Raw genomic sequence first — 16727 nt, 5'->3', positions numbered from 1 at the left:
TGAAAGACAAAAACATTTTTAGAAAAATGTGAGCTCTATAGTGAAAGAAAATAAACAAAAAGTTACTATAGAAAAGCTATTGAAACCTATGCTCTGTAGTATTTGGATCATGAGTCACTGATGTTTTCAACACAATGAGGTGTGTCCTTCCCCTGCTGCCCCTTCCTCGAACTGAGGTGCCATGACTTACTTTGCTATACGAAAGCCCTTCATCTCGATAATCACAAATGGCTTCTAAGTGTCTTCAGTTCAAATTATATCCAAAACACATCTTTTTAAATGTCTTAAATAGTTTTTTTATCTTATCTACTGCTTGCTCCAGCAAGATGTGAAGTCAGAAACCTCTACTGTTAACAGACTAGGCTATAAGAAATCCAGTGTCTTCAGCTGGAGTGACATTACAAGAAAAAGAGATTGGATTGAGGGTAAAAGTGAAGTAAATCTATATGCAATTGCATCATTGGAGCTTCAGCTTTTTTCTATATGATAGACTACAGAGTTGTCCAGTGGAGACTGATAGCTTCAAGACAGCCTGTTGTTAGGGAGAATAAATGTGTTTAGCCAACAGAAAGTTATTTGAGGGGCTCCAGAGGTGTGGGCTGCTTTTTATTTTAAGTGGTTATTTTGTGGCAGAAAAATTAAGGAGAGCATTTCCATTTTTCATGCCATGGAATCGCAAGATATTCTCATTCCTGAGTGCATGAAGCACTTAACTTTCTTATAAATTGGATTTTACTATCTAATGTTGAATAAACATGTATTCTATAAAGCATTCCTGCTAGTCTGAATAAAATCTCATTCCTGGTGCTTACATATTTTTCATTATCCAAGGGAGTTTCTGACTAAGTCATAAAGAGAAGGCTGCACATATGCCTTTGTAGGCAAATTTTGACATCCCTCAGTTCTCTCATCAACGTATTTCCAGACCCCTGGAGCTTGATTTTTTGTCAAAAGTTCTTGCTCTTACATGTATGTGATCATACACAAAGTAGGAGTTGGTTGGAAATTTTCATAAAGGAACAGTTTTTCTGTTGAAAATACTATTACATTAAAATTAGAAACTAGTCTGGGAATGTGTTGGTTTCAGCAGAAATGGAGGAGACTAGACAGGTTTTAATGAAAGCTTGCCTAGCTTTGGACACTTACTAACCAGCAGCCCGCCTGGCAGACAGTCTGGGCATATCTGACTTCCTGTTTTGCCTCAGAATAAAGCATTTTCAGGAATTTGAAGCCTTCAACCAAAGGAAAATTCCACCTATAACATGAGTATACTGAATATATCTGTTCTCAGTTTTTTCTTCAGCTCATTCTGAGTTGCATCCAGAAATGCCTGATAGCCCAATTGCACATAAAATGAAGTTCTCCAGCTGGCTCCAATCAGAAGTAACTAGCTAATATTTCTAAAACACCTAGAAAATGTAAAAAGCAATTTACAGACACACTGCTATTCTGTATTTTTCTTGAGACATTTCACCTGCATGTGTATAACAACACAAACCTGTTTCAGTCAATAGCTAACACCAGTGCTGTTCACATCACAGCATGAGCTGTAATACAAAAAGATTACTCACTTCAAACCAGCTTTCTGAATCCACTGCCAAAACAATGTTATTCTGAAAGCATCCACAGCTTCTATTAGTAATGAGCGCTTCACATTTTCAAAGCATTTAACAACCTAATGTATTTGCTGCTCTTCAAAGACCACGAAGATTTGGATTTTGCAATTTCTTTGAGTCTAGCTGGCACTAGCCCAGAACTGACAGATGACATTCATGCATTCATTACACTTGCCAGGAACACTGATCTTACAGAAACCGTATTTTTTCAAATGCCCTGCCATTCCTAGGATTTAAGCTCCCCAATTCAATTTAGTCCATGTATTTTCCACCATCACCTGTGCTATGTTTGTCTCATTACCAGAATGTCGGATGTCCTCTCCTTCCTTGGGCACAGGAATCAAGCTTTCACTTTGATTCTCTATCACAAAGACTTCCTAGAAGAGACCTAATCAATTCTTTACACATTGACAGAAACAGTTCATCATTATGACTGATCATCACACGATCAGTGTTCATGATTCTAATACAGTTACCATCAACCTTGACTGTGAGACAAAAAAATCAGTAGGTCCCAGCATGTAATCTGTGACACATCTCCACAGGGTCAGTGCCGGTGGCGAGGGAAGCAAGCAGTCCAGAATCAATGTGATTGATAAAGCAAGCTTCGATTTATTGAATACACAGCGTTACTTTTATACCCTTTTCCAAACCTACATGTAGTGAATTCATTGGATAGTAACCACGCATAGTGAATTCATTGGATAGTAACTACTTGTAGTGATTTCACTGGACGGCAACTACTTGCAGTGATTTTACTGGATAATAACACACATCTGAGTTCCAGGGTTCTTCCTTGTTTTCTATCATTCTACTTCTCTACCTTGTCCTTGAGTTAGTTTAAGCTAACAGAGATTGTTTATACTTGTGTTAGGCTAAAAAAAAGAGATTGCTTGTACAGCTGCTGTTTGTGCCACACTCTCAAGGCCTCTCGAGGAGATAGCAGGGGCCCATGGCCCTGCTGCTCAAGCCATTCTGCAACAGGTCAGGAACTTGCTACAACCATTTCCAAAGTAATGCCAACCTCTTTGTGGTGCTGACATTAAATAATGTTTCTTAGGCTCAGTATCAAAAAAGGGAAAGAAAGATTCTGTACAAGTACATCCAGTAGTAGGGTAATGCCAGCTTGATTATCACAGAGACATCTTAAACACTTCTTGAACTTGATACCATGTGGAGTCCACAAGTTAATGAACAATTCTAATGTTAACATCAAGGAGTAACTTTTTATTTTGCTGGTTTCTATAAGAACACTGTATGTTTCCACAAAAGTGTAACCAAATTCCATCAATAGCACCATATCAACACCACACTACAGTATTTGTTTTCACTAGAGAAACAAATGATTTCACTATAGAAACAACATTAGCCTGTGGGGACATTAAGCCATTTTCATTGCACAGTCTGGTACAAAACTGAGCTTCTAAAATAAGATGGATTGGATTTTTTATATAAATTATGGAAAAAGTCATCAATAATTAAAAAAAAAAGAAAAAGAAAATAAAACTTACGTAGCCTGTGGCTTTGTGCCCTGTGGTTAGGTTATTGTGCTCCTAAAGTGAAGTACTCTCACATCAAAGATCTTCATTTGGAACTTCTGTGACATCTCTCTCCTGAAAAGACTTCTTGGTGCCAAACAATCTAATTGACCTCAAAGTGAAGCATTTTCATCTTTGGGGTTATTAATTTAACTTTCGCCTACCCAAATGCTTATTTTATTAAAACATGAAGAAACTTGATATCTCTGACATGTCTCATCCTCTGTCAATATTAGCTGAAACTTGGCAGCAGTTTTTGTAAGGCACTTTCAGACAGATGCACTTATTCAGTGTGGTTGCATAGACCTCATTTCCTTAGGAAAAGTGGCTAAAAATTTATAGCTGCCCCATGTATTTTTAGAACAGCCCAATCCTGGGATTTCACTGAATCCTAAAGATAATTCTGTTTAATCTAATGCACCTCCACCAGCAACTTAAGCCATTTCACCATTTCAGCCAGTTGAACATGAAACACTAAGCAGTAAACAGAACATTCCATTTCAATAAAATCAGGTTCTTCACTTTAATACCACTCATCTTTTTGTACCTGAAGTTTATAACCATAGACAAGACTGTAGCTTAGTACCTCTCTGTAGTTAGTGTATAGACAAAAAGTAGCTGCTGTAGTTCTAAAATGGAAAATTTGTCAGTTCATTTTCTGTATAAAATGTCTGTATAAAATAATTAACTGTTATGCTGGAAAGAAACATCCTGAACCCAATAATAATAATAATAATAAGCCCTAACTTATCCTTTTGAAAGCACATCATGTCCAGATCTGAGCTGTGACATCAAGGTCAAACCCAAAATCTCAAAAGCAGTCATATGCTTATAATTACTCTGAACTTTAGTCGTTGCTCGTGTTGGTCATATTACAGTCACATCATTGGAAAAAGCAAGATATCTGCTTGCATTCTAGTAATAATTGTGGAAAGGACAGAAATAGGAATTTGACAGTCCCTTTGAGATAAACAGTTATTTATAACGGACTATAGGCTGCATTTACTGATAAAAACAGAAGCAGAACACTATGCTAACTTACTTGCTGTATATATTTATTTTCACTAACTGAGAGCTGCTACACTCAAAGAAACAAAATATATGCAGGCAAATGCCCCACAGTTATTAAAAAGAACGGCTAGACCATTATAATTTTTCCTTTTAATGTTCTTTACATCAGCAGCAGTTGTATGCCCAACAGAAATGGAGTATCAGCCAGAATGGTGGCTCTTAAGTTTTCCAGCTGCATTACCAGAGCACGTCTACAGCATTTCTTACATGAAGTTGAGCGAAGTAAAAAAAAATAATAAAATTGAGTAAATGAAGTTTGAAGAGAAAGAATAATAAGAGAAAACTGCTATTTTTACTTGTCCCAATAATCTGAACTCTCTTCTTTTTGTACTACTCATGGCGACACAGACTTTGGTCCATGGAATTTTTTCTAAAAGATCAAACCCTCAACTGTCCAGCCTCCATTTTAGAAACATGCTATTGATCTTCTGCACTTTCCTCCCAAAGTTATATTGATTCTCATATTTTTGTAAGGATCAAACAATTTTAAATTACTCAATGGTAATTTCTCACAAAGCAAAGCAAAACAAAGCAAACTCAGGTCATTTTTTTCATATGCAACTGAGCATATGAGCAATGCCACAGTTCTTTGGTGGCAAAAAGGAAAGCTCTCCTCCGTCCATTTTAGCCCTAGCCAACTGGTTAGAACTGGTTTCCAGCATCATCAGACCATTTGCTGAGATGCTCTACCTCCTTAAGGTATCAAAAGATACTCACTCTCTTGCTGGGCTAGATTTCTGCCATTACAATGAGTTGACTTTGCTTAGAAGTGAGGGCCAGAAGCAGAACACAGAAGAAACGTGTGGCCAGGAGAGAAGATGGGAAGGTGAGAGAGGCAAACTTCCCCTTTAGGTCCTAGTAAACTATTATGCCAAATCTTGTGAAACCATATTCTAAGGAGGACATTCTCCTTATCCTTCCCATGAGGTCAACAGAGAAACTGACAGCATATCCTTTGAATGGTTCAGAGCAATGGCCATTATCCACTCTGAGTCACCATTTGGAGGACTTGTTTCCCCATAAATCATAAGGGAGCCTCGAGAGCAAACTTTGTTGCTAGGTGAACTCTGCATTTGTGAAATGTTTTGCAGTCAAACCAGGTGGTCTGCAGTATTTGCCAGATGATTTGCAGTGTTATTTCGCAATTATTCTGTACAATTTTATGTGAAGTTTAACATGATCCACTAGGAGCACCAAGAGAACAATAGAGGACAGTACTTCAAGGTTCTGAATGTGTTTTACTAACCTGACAGAAGACCATTCACTTTTTCCTGCTTGGCTAAGTTTTTGCTGGCATAATACGTTGAATTGGTTCAGTGTTTCTAGGATATCCAAGGACAACTAGAGCTGGCAAGAGCAAGCTGAATGGCTAAGGCAGATGAGGGGAGGGGGAGCAGAACTGGAGGTGGTTTGTTAGCAGTGGGCTGTTAGATTAGCTCAGCCCATCCCATGGGAACTTATAGAATATAAAGATTAGTGTGACTTTTAAAAAAGGTCTAGCACTCATTTAACAAGTGGCCAAACCAGCACCAAGTTACCTGGAACAGCTGCAAGTTCTCACTTAAACTTTCACAGTGTTACACGACAAGAAAGTGGCAGGCCTGAGAACACAACCTGAAAGTCCCTCTCGTGGGCCTCCCTCTTGCCTTAGACTTGCCTCCCTTTTTCAACCAGCCTGTGGTTTCTCTACTGACTGCCAGCAAGCCTTCCAGCTGTGCTAACTCCAGCGGTGATGCTGACATCCGTTCACTAAGAACTGGACTGAGACCAAAAGCTCCTTTTGTATCTCCCCGCAGTCATTACTTCTTCTTCACTATTGACTTGGATGAGATTCAAACCAGTTGCCTAGGGGTGAAAGGTTCCTTCTCCCATCATGAATTCCACACTGCCTCTTTTCCCTAGCTTCCAGCTGTCATATCCTTCCCCTTCTTCCTCCCAGTGGCTCTCAGAGATTCTTGACCATTTTCAGCTGTCCTGCTGTTCCAGCTCCTTGTGCCTATCCAGCCTTCTGATCTCCAAAAGCTGCTAATCCTTCTTCCTTTATCCTTCTTACCAAAGTCTGCTTCTTTGTTCTTGAGCTAGCCTGCTCTTGTATCATTTTTTCTCCAGTTAAGCATCACCAGCATGAGTCTCAGTGTCTATGACAATCCATGTGAGCTTTTTGTCTCTCAGTCCTAGGTTCTCCTCTGTCCCTATTCCTCTTCTCCAAGTGTTACCCACTCAGCTTCCCTCTAAGCTTCTGACTTTTAACTAAAAAAGTCAGCTACTCAGGCTGACAGCAGCTGAAAAGACCAAAAATTAGATGTCACTGGGTGTTTCAGAGAAATGGAAAAGATTAGAAAAGGCAGAGAGACTGCACTGAGTAAGTAGAACAGGGAGTATCTGAGAAGAAAAGGTACTATCACCGTTCTTGCTGATATAAAAGGCCATTCAACCTCAGGGCAAACCTGTGCATACTCCCTTGCTTTTTCCCTGGGACCTGTGCCAGAGGAGTTCAATAGCCTTAGATGGACACAAGGTGGCCTCTATCACTCACACAACAAAAGAAAATCTGACAGCAAGCAGTTATCTCTTCTCCATGAACACAAGTGAAACCATATTGTTCTATTGTCAGTCCCGACTTCAGTGCATGAAGGCACGTGTGTGCACATACAGCTATCCTCTTCTTTCACTAGGCTTGAGTCACACCTCCCTACTTCTAGTTCTCTGCCTCTATAAACACAGTAGAAAAGGCATGCCACCTTCTCCACCTTTCGTCTATGGCCAAGGTGTCCTGCAAGGACTTGGCAATGTTACATTCCCCACCACAAATACATTTGAGGACTTTGAGCACCTACAGTGGCTTCTGGTTTTGGTTTATGTTCATTGCTACCTGGTGTCTAAACGGGTCAATAGTCTTATGATCAATAAAACTGTCTGGCTTCACCCCTCCCCACTCAGTTCGTAGGTCTGTGAGCACAATATTCTAGCCAAATGAACATAATATTCTAGACTATAACTGAGGCATTCCAGTTGTAATTAAATGCATTTATGTTTCAGAAGCATATATTAATCAGAGGAACAAGGCTCCACTTAAATTATTTAAATGTATGCATTTGCCAAGTAACTTCATTACCATACATAACTCATCATCAACACATATTGTGCTTTTCATTCAAAGAATAAAATACGAGGGTTATACCCTAATATCTTGACATTTGGATCTGATTTAAGCAAGCGCATAACTGAGTTCAGAAATCAAATTCAAGCCAGGCACATGCTTCATTTTCTTGACTGAGGACAGCATGACAAACAGCTGGGCTCTAATGTATGTTGATATCCAATATCTCAAGGCTCTTACGTAGCCACAAGAATTGGTTGGTTAGGATCAATGCATTGCTATTCCATGTCACAGCTGTTTCTCAAGCCCTCTCCTCTTTCTAACTTGTCAGTGAAACCCTCTACTCAATTCTTGAGGATTTCAGGAGTTAATTATTTCATAGTACATCCAATGAAGCTGAAAATTACCTAAGTGAGAAGATTTTCAGGACTGGGAGGGGCAATTCTCAAGCAAAACCCTCTCATACCTTCAAATGGTTTGCTTTGAAACCATAATTTTAGCCTAGAATAACTCCACTAAAATAACACAAATTCCAGATTTAATTAGGCAACAATAATTCCCTTTTCTAACATGCATTATAAAGTCCCTTAAGAAGCATGAGCTCATCCCCTTCAAAGAAACTTGAAGTATCAGGCACACTGCAAATGTTATAGGAGATGAGATGATCTTGGCAATTTTGGAACACAAGAGAAAGGTCATCTCCTGGAGCACTCACTGTTCCCTCACCTTGTCTGTTTCTGGAAAGTGAGGCTCTTTGCAGCAGGACTGGCTCCAGATTAGGATTCCAGCCCCTTGTGGGAAGTTTCTATGCAAAAAGTTTGTACGTGAATTATATGGGGTTTGTGGCACATGAAGGACAAAAGGACAATTAAGAGATGCTGCACATCCAGTTCCTCCAGGCTACACAAATATCAACTTCATACTTTGAAGACTGGATTTGTTATGAAAAGTTAGGAATCCTTGTACTGTTTAAAAAAATATATTATCTGTTAGTAATACCAATATTTTCTCCAGTTTTCTAGCATGAAGGAGGGGGGGTGTAAATGGATTATTTTTTTATTTTATTTTCATGCCCATTGCATAAGTACGTATCAAAGATCAACCTTAGTCTGAGATAAAAGCAACACAGATGATGGAATGTGTTTTACCAAGATTAAAAAGTCTTAACCTCAAATAAGCTTAAATAATTACTATCCACATATTTAAATCTACATAAATTCCATCTGTTTAAGCCTTAGGAGTTATTATATACTATAAGCATAGTCCTTGAAAGAGGCCTTATCCTTTTACTTGGCAAAATGTCATTAATTCAGAAATCCATTTTTAAAAACCCATATATGATTTGAGGGGCAAAAGGAGGCAAGCATTAATAAGAACACCTATTTTATGCCAAATAGAAGTATAACAATTTATAATCACCATGTGTTTCTCTGGGCAGTTTCTGACTGCAGTAACTGATAATGGCTTTTCCAAAATGCAGCCAGGCCATAGAAAAGTTCATCTGAGACAAACAGAATATTTCAACATTGCATTTCTTCAGGACAGATGCCAATTTTATAATAAAAGCAGGGACTTAGGGCTCAGTTTGCATTCACTACAGACAGTAAAACTTCTTTTTGCCTCAGTGAGAGCACAGTTGGGCCCTTTCTACAGCTAAGATGACAAATTATAGTTCTGTTAAGCAGCATTCAAAACAGTATCAGAGGTCTTGCTTAACTTGACAGATACCATAAGCAGCTCAAAGAAAACAGTAACAGTTGTATTAATATATTAACCACTGTTTTACACGTGTAAATGGAAGCCTTAATTTCCTCCTTGCATGTACTACATACTGGTATAATGAAAAACTTTTTGTAAGTTATTACTCATGTGTTCATGACTGTAAATTAATATAAAACAGTTATGTTATTATTATATGTTTGTCCAACAAACTACTTGTTTTGGCACTTCAGCATGAGCAAAACAGACTTAAAAAACATGTGACACACCTGAGCACAGCTGAACTTTCCACATCCCATGCTAAGAACTGTAGTGTCTGAAGGTAGAACAATGTGAAGCAGCCAAGACAGCAATAAAAACTGTCATAAGCATATAGGACTTCACCTCAGAAATATCAAATATGCAGTGTATGTCTTTGAAGACAAATATCAAGTGAAGAATAAAAAGTACTCCTCTCAAAATGTGAATGGATATAGCAGCTGAGCCTTTGGGAAACTGGCTTTTCCATTGCTTTCAATGGGATTGCTAACACAACCGATTTTCAGCCTGAGAGCTTCAGTACTATGATTTCTGGCCGATTAAGCAGACAGCTTCCAACTTTTCTTACACCAAATAATCAGTAAAAATGTAGGTACTTACACAGTAAAATGATAGAGGAAACACTTCCATCCACTGGGCCTCTCCAGGAAGTTGTAGACATCTCCCTGCGTACTAGTTTTAGTTAAATAGCGCCTGTGGAAAAACACGGTTGTACAGGCCCTGCGGACTCTGCTGTCTGCCAGGGCTGCAGCCTTTGTGCCTTCCTCAGGATTGCAAGGAATCCCAGCTACATCATTCACTGGGGTTTCTGGATCCAGTGCCACAGAAGAATACTGCATACTGCTTGAGCTCCCCCTGACTTCCAGCCATGCTGCAGATTTCCTGTTTCCATTTAGACTGCTGAGCTGGGAAGTGGAGCCTTGAACCTGTCCACAGAGGTTATGCATTGGATGCCCAACGATTTCTCCACTATCACAGGACATTCTGTAACAACCCACAGGTATTACTGTGCCTGATCAATATTTAAAATCATAAAGAAGGTATTGTATGTCCTCCCTGTCCAGGGTGTTCTCCAGCAGCTGATAGGATGACTTCCTGCTGTTATCAGGGAGCTTCTCTGTGACACAAGTGTGAGCTGCCAGCCTGTCACCTGCTGTCACTCACAGCCTCTGCAATTCAATCAGAAGAACATATTAGACATTGAGACATGCTAGATGCCAGAAGAAACAGGAGGCTGGAAAAGGAAAGAGGTTAAGACTTCTGGAGGAAGACAGAATATTGTTACATTTTAAAGTTTCATTTGTTATGAAGGAAGTTTAAAACTAAATAGTGCAACAACAGTACAGCAGCACAGTTGCCTTGAGAGGTGATCCTGTGATATTATTTTAAGCTGAGCAGTTCCTGAAGTTCCCTGATTATGTGTGGAACTGTGAAAATTTCCTGTAATTTATGTACTTGCTGTTGCCCAAAACACCTGATTGAGGTTCTGAACTTCAACCCCTACACCTCAAGAGATCTCAACTAGAGTGTCAACGTCACAGGAAGATTTTAAGACTTGAATAAATTATTTCAGTTACCTCATGGGAACTGGTCTTGCAGTCCACGGTACTGAGGCACGTTTTTCTCAAGTGCAAAAAGGAGGATGCCATTAAGAGTAACTAGGAGGTTAATAGCATTACAAGGGAGCAGATCAAAGACTACTGGCCTGACTTCTTATTTTCTTCAAGCCATGTAATGTTTGTTGCTAACTTTGCTGCTCTCAAGCAAGTAACTAGAAAAAACAGAATGGAAATTACAGCTCTTAGAGATCAATATATATTTCATGGGGCAGACTTAAATTGCTGCTAAGATACAGACACTAGCAGCAATATTAGCAGTTTTATGAGATTGAGAACAGATATATTTCTGAAGTGTCATATTTTGTACTCTCATTTCTTACACACTGTCATGAAAAGCTTAGCTAAATGAAAATCTGAGAATACTCAAAGCATTATGAATGGTGACTCTAACTTCAAAGCACTGCTGATATTAATGTCAAAATTATGTCTGTAATGTCATCTTTTAATGTATTGTGTAATCCACAATATAATGCCCACATGCCTAGGAGTTGCAGCTGACTGCTTCTCTGTCAGAAGAGACTCACAGATTTTGAGTTACTTAAGCCTAAGCAGAATCTAGTAATTTAGAGAATTTCAGCCTTCACCCCCCCTTTTTAAATTAAGCTTATTTTTTGTTGTTGCTTAAAGATCCTCATGTGGAGCAGATGAGCTACTATTATAGTATATCTGAACCTTTCTAATTTAGTCCACAAAATATTTACATGTAGTAGTGGACTTATTACAGTGGGCTCTTAACATTGATCATGGTAAGGTGGACTGAATAGTTTCTACATTAGCCCTATAGCAGATAGATAAATACCTCCTTTCCCTCATCTGTTTTTCTCTAACACTGAAAAGCTGAAGGGACCAGACATTAAAGTGAAAACACAAAGCCCTTCATCCAAGCCGATCTACAAGAAAAACATAAGGAACACCCATCAGAAGTACACTCCTTCCATATCATTCATTTCAGGATGCTGAGGCTACCTAGGTAAGTGCTTGCAGCAAAGTCTGGCTACCCAGCAGTTGCCCACAAAGCTACCTGAAACACAATTGCTAGCCTGCTTAATCAAACCAGGGGATCTCACAGAGTCAGACATAAAGCACAGAAAAACCTGAAACCAGTTGGCAAACAGTACCTACTTGCTCTTGTCGCATACCCTCCTACTTCTCCTCCTTGCTGTGCCCTCAGCTCCACAGAGCAGACTCCCTGGATAGGTGCAGGGAGAGGAGTTACTGTCTGACTCTGCCTCCAGCTTATCAAGTCCCACCCTGAGTAATGCACGGTCCCTCCCTTTAATCTGCCTTATATGGCTGCCCTGGGGAAAGGCAGAGAAAAAACTGGTGAACACTTTTGACGATTCCAGAGAGGAGTTACTTTTGCTTCTTCCTGTTGTCAAAATCAACAATCACAAGCAACAGCTGAATTTTGCTGAAGATCATCCCCCCCCTTCCCTCCCGGTCTGTTTCTTATCTGCACTTTACATATTCTACATTTAAGTGCAATGGCTTACGAGTGGCATTTCCTTAATTCTTGTATTTTAAAAATTTGAATTAGGTGTTGCTTGCATCTAGCTGGCAGCTCTGCAGGAGGCTTCATATTGAGTAAGTCTCAACAGGCAGCTTCAGTTTGTTTTTTTCATATTGAAGTTTTGGAAAAAAATTAATAATAAAATTAATAATAAAAAAGCAGGACCACTTCAGTATGTTACATAAAGTAATGGAAAAATCAGAGTTCTTTATTGTTGTTGCCTTTCTGAACTAAACTACTGCTCTTTTTTTTTTAGTAATGTGGGGAGACAGAGAATCCCAAACATATCCATACCAGCATCAAATTCCTGATTTTAATGTTGAACTTTCTAATCAGGAAGGAGAAATTGAATTACCACTATTTCTCTTTTTCTCCTTTTTGTAATAGTCTCCAGCTGAAATGCCAGCATTCTGGACAAGGGTTATTTCCCACTTTTCCACAGTCGTGTAGCTGAGAATGAAACGGAGGTAATCATCTCATCTTTAGTTTTGGCAATATTTTCTTCTTATAAATATAGTCTGATCAGTGTTATGTTTTTACTTCTCTAAAAAACAGCCCCTCCAGAACATTGTCCTTGGATACTGTGTCACTCTGTTTACATTATGCATAAAATTGAATACAGTATTCCAGATAGTGCTGTAGGTGAACCATGGAGAAGGACTAATATCTGACTGGAGCCATAAAAGTCCTTCTCCAGGTTCTTGCTCATTCTTCTTCCTTGAATTGCCTTCTGCATCAGTTAAAACTTTCTCTGCTCTATTAACTTTTCCAGACAGTAATTTCCTAACTGCAAAATTGTTGTTTGTCCTCACCTGTGACCTCTCATGAATATAACCATTCAAGCTCTTAATAACTAGCCCAAGAATGTAGGGGGAAAAAGCATTAAAAAAAACAACAACCAAACAATAATTATCTTGGATATTTTAAGGTTTAAAAAAATCAGTTTACTTTGAGGGAAAGGTATTTTGCAAATACTTTTTGCAACATAGTAGCAGCAGTCTGAAAACACTACAGAAATATCTGACTCCTATTTCTTGAGCAAGGAAAATATAATTATTTAGTGTTAAGATTTTATGAAACTGAACTGTAAAAGACACTAAGTCATTCCTTCACCCATCCTGAACCCCCTAAATATAATATATCACATCCTTGGGTCAACCTCTTAAAAGGCAATTAGTGATCTAACTAATTTATGACTTATGTGAAATGGAAATGCATTATTTCAGAATCATAGTCATAGTATCATTGTATCATTCTGGTTGAAAAAAACCTTCAAGATCATCGAGTCCAACCACTACCCTAACTCTGCTGCATCCACCACTAAACCCTGTCCCCTGGCACCACATCTCTCTCTTTAGATGTCTCCAGGGGTGGTGGCTCAACCACCTCCTTGCACAGCCTGGATCACCGAGTCCAGCTCCTGTCCCAGAACAGGAGGACCCCAAAGTTCACACCATGTTCCTGAGGGTGTTGTCCAAGTGTTTCTTGAGCATTGTCGGGCTCAGTGCCATTACTGCTTCCCTGGGGAGCCTATTCCAGTGCTCCACCATCCTCTGGGTGAAGAATCTCTTCCTAATGTCCAACCTAAACCTCCCCCTGCACATCTTTCTACCATTCCCTCTGTCCTATCATTGCTCACCAGAGAGAAGAGGTCAGTGCCTGCTCCTCCTCCTTCCGTAATGAGGAAGAAGTAACCTGCAATGAGGTGTCCCCTCAGTCTCCTCTTCTCCAGGCTGAACAGACCAAGTGCCTTCAGCAGCTCCTTGTATGGCAACCCCTCTAAACCCTTCACCAAACTCACAGCCCTCCTCTGGACACTCTCCAGTAGCTTTATATCTTCTCTATACTGTGGCACCCAAAACTGCACACAGTACTCAAGATGAGGCTGCACCAGTGCAGAGTAAAGTGGGACCAGCTGGCTGTGCCATGCTTGATGCACCTCAGGACTCAGATGGCCCTGCTGGCTGCCAGGACAGACTTGGCTCATGCTCAACTTGCTGTCAACTAGAACCCCCAGATCTCTCTCTGCAGGGCTGCCCTCCAGCCTCTCGCTCCCCAGACTGTGTGTATATCCAGGGTTACAGTGTCCCAGGTACAAAATCCGGCACTTCTCCTTGTTAACCTTCATGCAGTTGGCAGTTGCCCAGCTCTCTGTCTTGTCCAGAGCCCTCCATAGGGCCTCTCTGCCCTTGGAAGTGTCAACTGCTCCCCCCAGTTTGGTGTCATCCGTGAACTTAATAAGGAGGCCTTCAAGTCCTGCATCTAAGTCATTTATGAATATACTAAAGACTACTGGTCCTAAGATGGATCCTTGTGGAACCAGATGGATCCCTGTGGAACCCAGCATATGGACAGAAATGTCTAACTGTTGAAGTTGTCACCAGTAAAACCATATAAGCATATAACGCCCTACAACTTCTCGTATACAAAAGTGTGGCTGTTATGGCTGGCCTCACTGCTCATATTTAATCTCTGTGTGCCTGATGCAGCCCACATGCTCAGAGATTCTACCCCACACTGACAGCAATGTATTTAGCACTGAGAACAGACCAGCATAATAACTTATAATCAAAAGACCAGGATGGGGAGGCACAGGGAAATGTCTGGGCTTGAGATGCAGATTTGAACCCCTTCCTGAAAAGGAGACATTTCTCAGGAAACTATCCTAAGCACAAGACCAAACCCATTTTCCATTGGTATCACCATCACTGTCTCCTCTGGGGGTTGTGTTTTAAAAGAAAAGCGTTTATCAGCCATGCAAGAAACATAAAGGAAGATGATGGAATGCGAATGCTAAACATTATTTTTGAATGGTAAATAATAGATGAGATTTGAGAAACATTCCCATGCTCCTCTGTTTATTTCAAATTCCATTCTCAGTACCTATACTTTCTTCATACGTGCTCTTAAACATGTGTGAATTTTACTTTCAAAACTGGGTGCCTAAAGGTTAGACACTGCTGAGTCTCATGTACCACTCTGGTTTAGCTATAGGGTCTTTTTCTAGCAATGACCATGATGAGGCCCAAATGCTTCATGTTGTGTGGCTTGAACTAGTTGTGCCCAGGCTGCCATCCTTGCTTTCTGCTTGATCTTTCCAGCCTGGTGAGCCAACAGTCTTACTCTGGACTGTAAACCAAACCTTAATGTGGGTAATTAGGGATCTTGAAATGGAGTACAGGCCTGAACCCCAAGTTCATTTTACAGTATTCTCTATGCTTTTCATTTCTTAACTGCAGATTGAAGATATAATAATACCTTTCTTGCCAGTATGTTAGATAGTTTTGTTGTCTATAGAGTATTTTGCAACCCATGTAATGTGCACCATGAATACCATTATTTTTCTTCACAAGCACATACTGAAGATGAATTAAGACTATCTGGACTTATGTACTGTGATATTAGATAGTAGATTGTGACACTGTTTCACTCCCAAAAGCTTGACAAACAAAATATATTAGAGCATTTTATTACATGAAAGATCAGCTGAAGTGCTAAATCACCTTTTATGGATGTAGGCACTGCTCCATTATTTTATTACTAATATAGATAGTCTACAAGACTGACTGCTTCACCTAGCATAGCATCTAACAATTCTCTATATCTCTCACTTCCATGACAGAATTGCTGTAGGAACTGAAGATTGATTCCTTCAGTTATAAAGATTTATTTTTTTTTTTTATCCATGCAAATTGGAAATAAAATGTTACTGGACAGAAAATGCAAGTTCTTCAAGAAATGTCTGAAATTAGTTCAGCTGTGATGGGAAGAAAATTTCAGTCTCCTATAAACTGAGCTAGATATTATACTTAAAAACCTGGCTGTTATGCTGACTCCAATTAAGCAAATTCTATCCACCTATTGGAAATGCTAATTAATTCACATGATCATTATAGGGGAAACGAGTAGCAACTTTCAGATCAGTTTGTCTGTCCACACCAAACTCACTTTTTCATTTCTTGAAATTTTATCAAAATTGCAAGCATGTGGACTGAAATGTTCTTTTGGAAGTCTCTGTCTAATTCTGGTTTTGACTGTTTGGTTAAAAAGTGTTTTGGCAAGCTTTGACCAAGAAGACTGAAAAAATTATCTAGCTCTTTTAAAATACAAAACACTGGCAACAGGCATACAGCAATCTTAAGCTGAAACCAGCTATATGATAAGAAATTATGAGGGTGGTGAAACACGGGAACAGGTTTCCCAGAGAGGCGGTGAAGAACCATCCCTAGAAACGCTCAAGGTTGGGTTGGACAGAGCTTTGAGCAACCTGTTCTAGATGTCCCTGCTCAAATCAGGGGGGTTGGACTAGATGACCATTAAAGGTTCCTTCCAACCCAAATCATTCTATCACTCTATGATAGTTCACCTTCTGCTTCTTCTGTTGCATTCAGCTTTTCTGTTTCCCCAACCATTCACCATATCCAGGCAAAATCAGCTGCTTCATGCCATGAAAAGGGAAGAAGTGCTGGCTGCAGTGGCACATAAAATAATGCTATTAAATCTTCTGGGCACCAT

General features: G+C 39.6%; 1 protein-coding gene across 1 annotated transcript in view; it reads right to left on the bottom strand.

The window, feature by feature from the left end:
• Positions 1-10066, bottom strand: part of LOC127384000 (potassium voltage-gated channel subfamily KQT member 1-like) — a 499795-nt gene extending 489729 nt beyond the window's left edge. The window contains 1 exon segment of the mRNA XM_051617878.1: positions 9684-10066. Within this exon segment, the coding sequence (XP_051473838.1) occupies positions 9684-10066 (383 nt within the window).
• Positions 10067-16727: the final 6661 nt, after the last annotated feature.

Source organism: Apus apus, chromosome 1 (genome assembly GCF_020740795.1).
Source record: "Apus apus isolate bApuApu2 chromosome 1, bApuApu2.pri.cur, whole genome shotgun sequence".
NCBI lineage: Eukaryota > Metazoa > Chordata > Aves > Apodiformes > Apodidae > Apus > Apus apus.
This window is presented reverse-complemented; position numbering and strand designations above follow the sequence as displayed.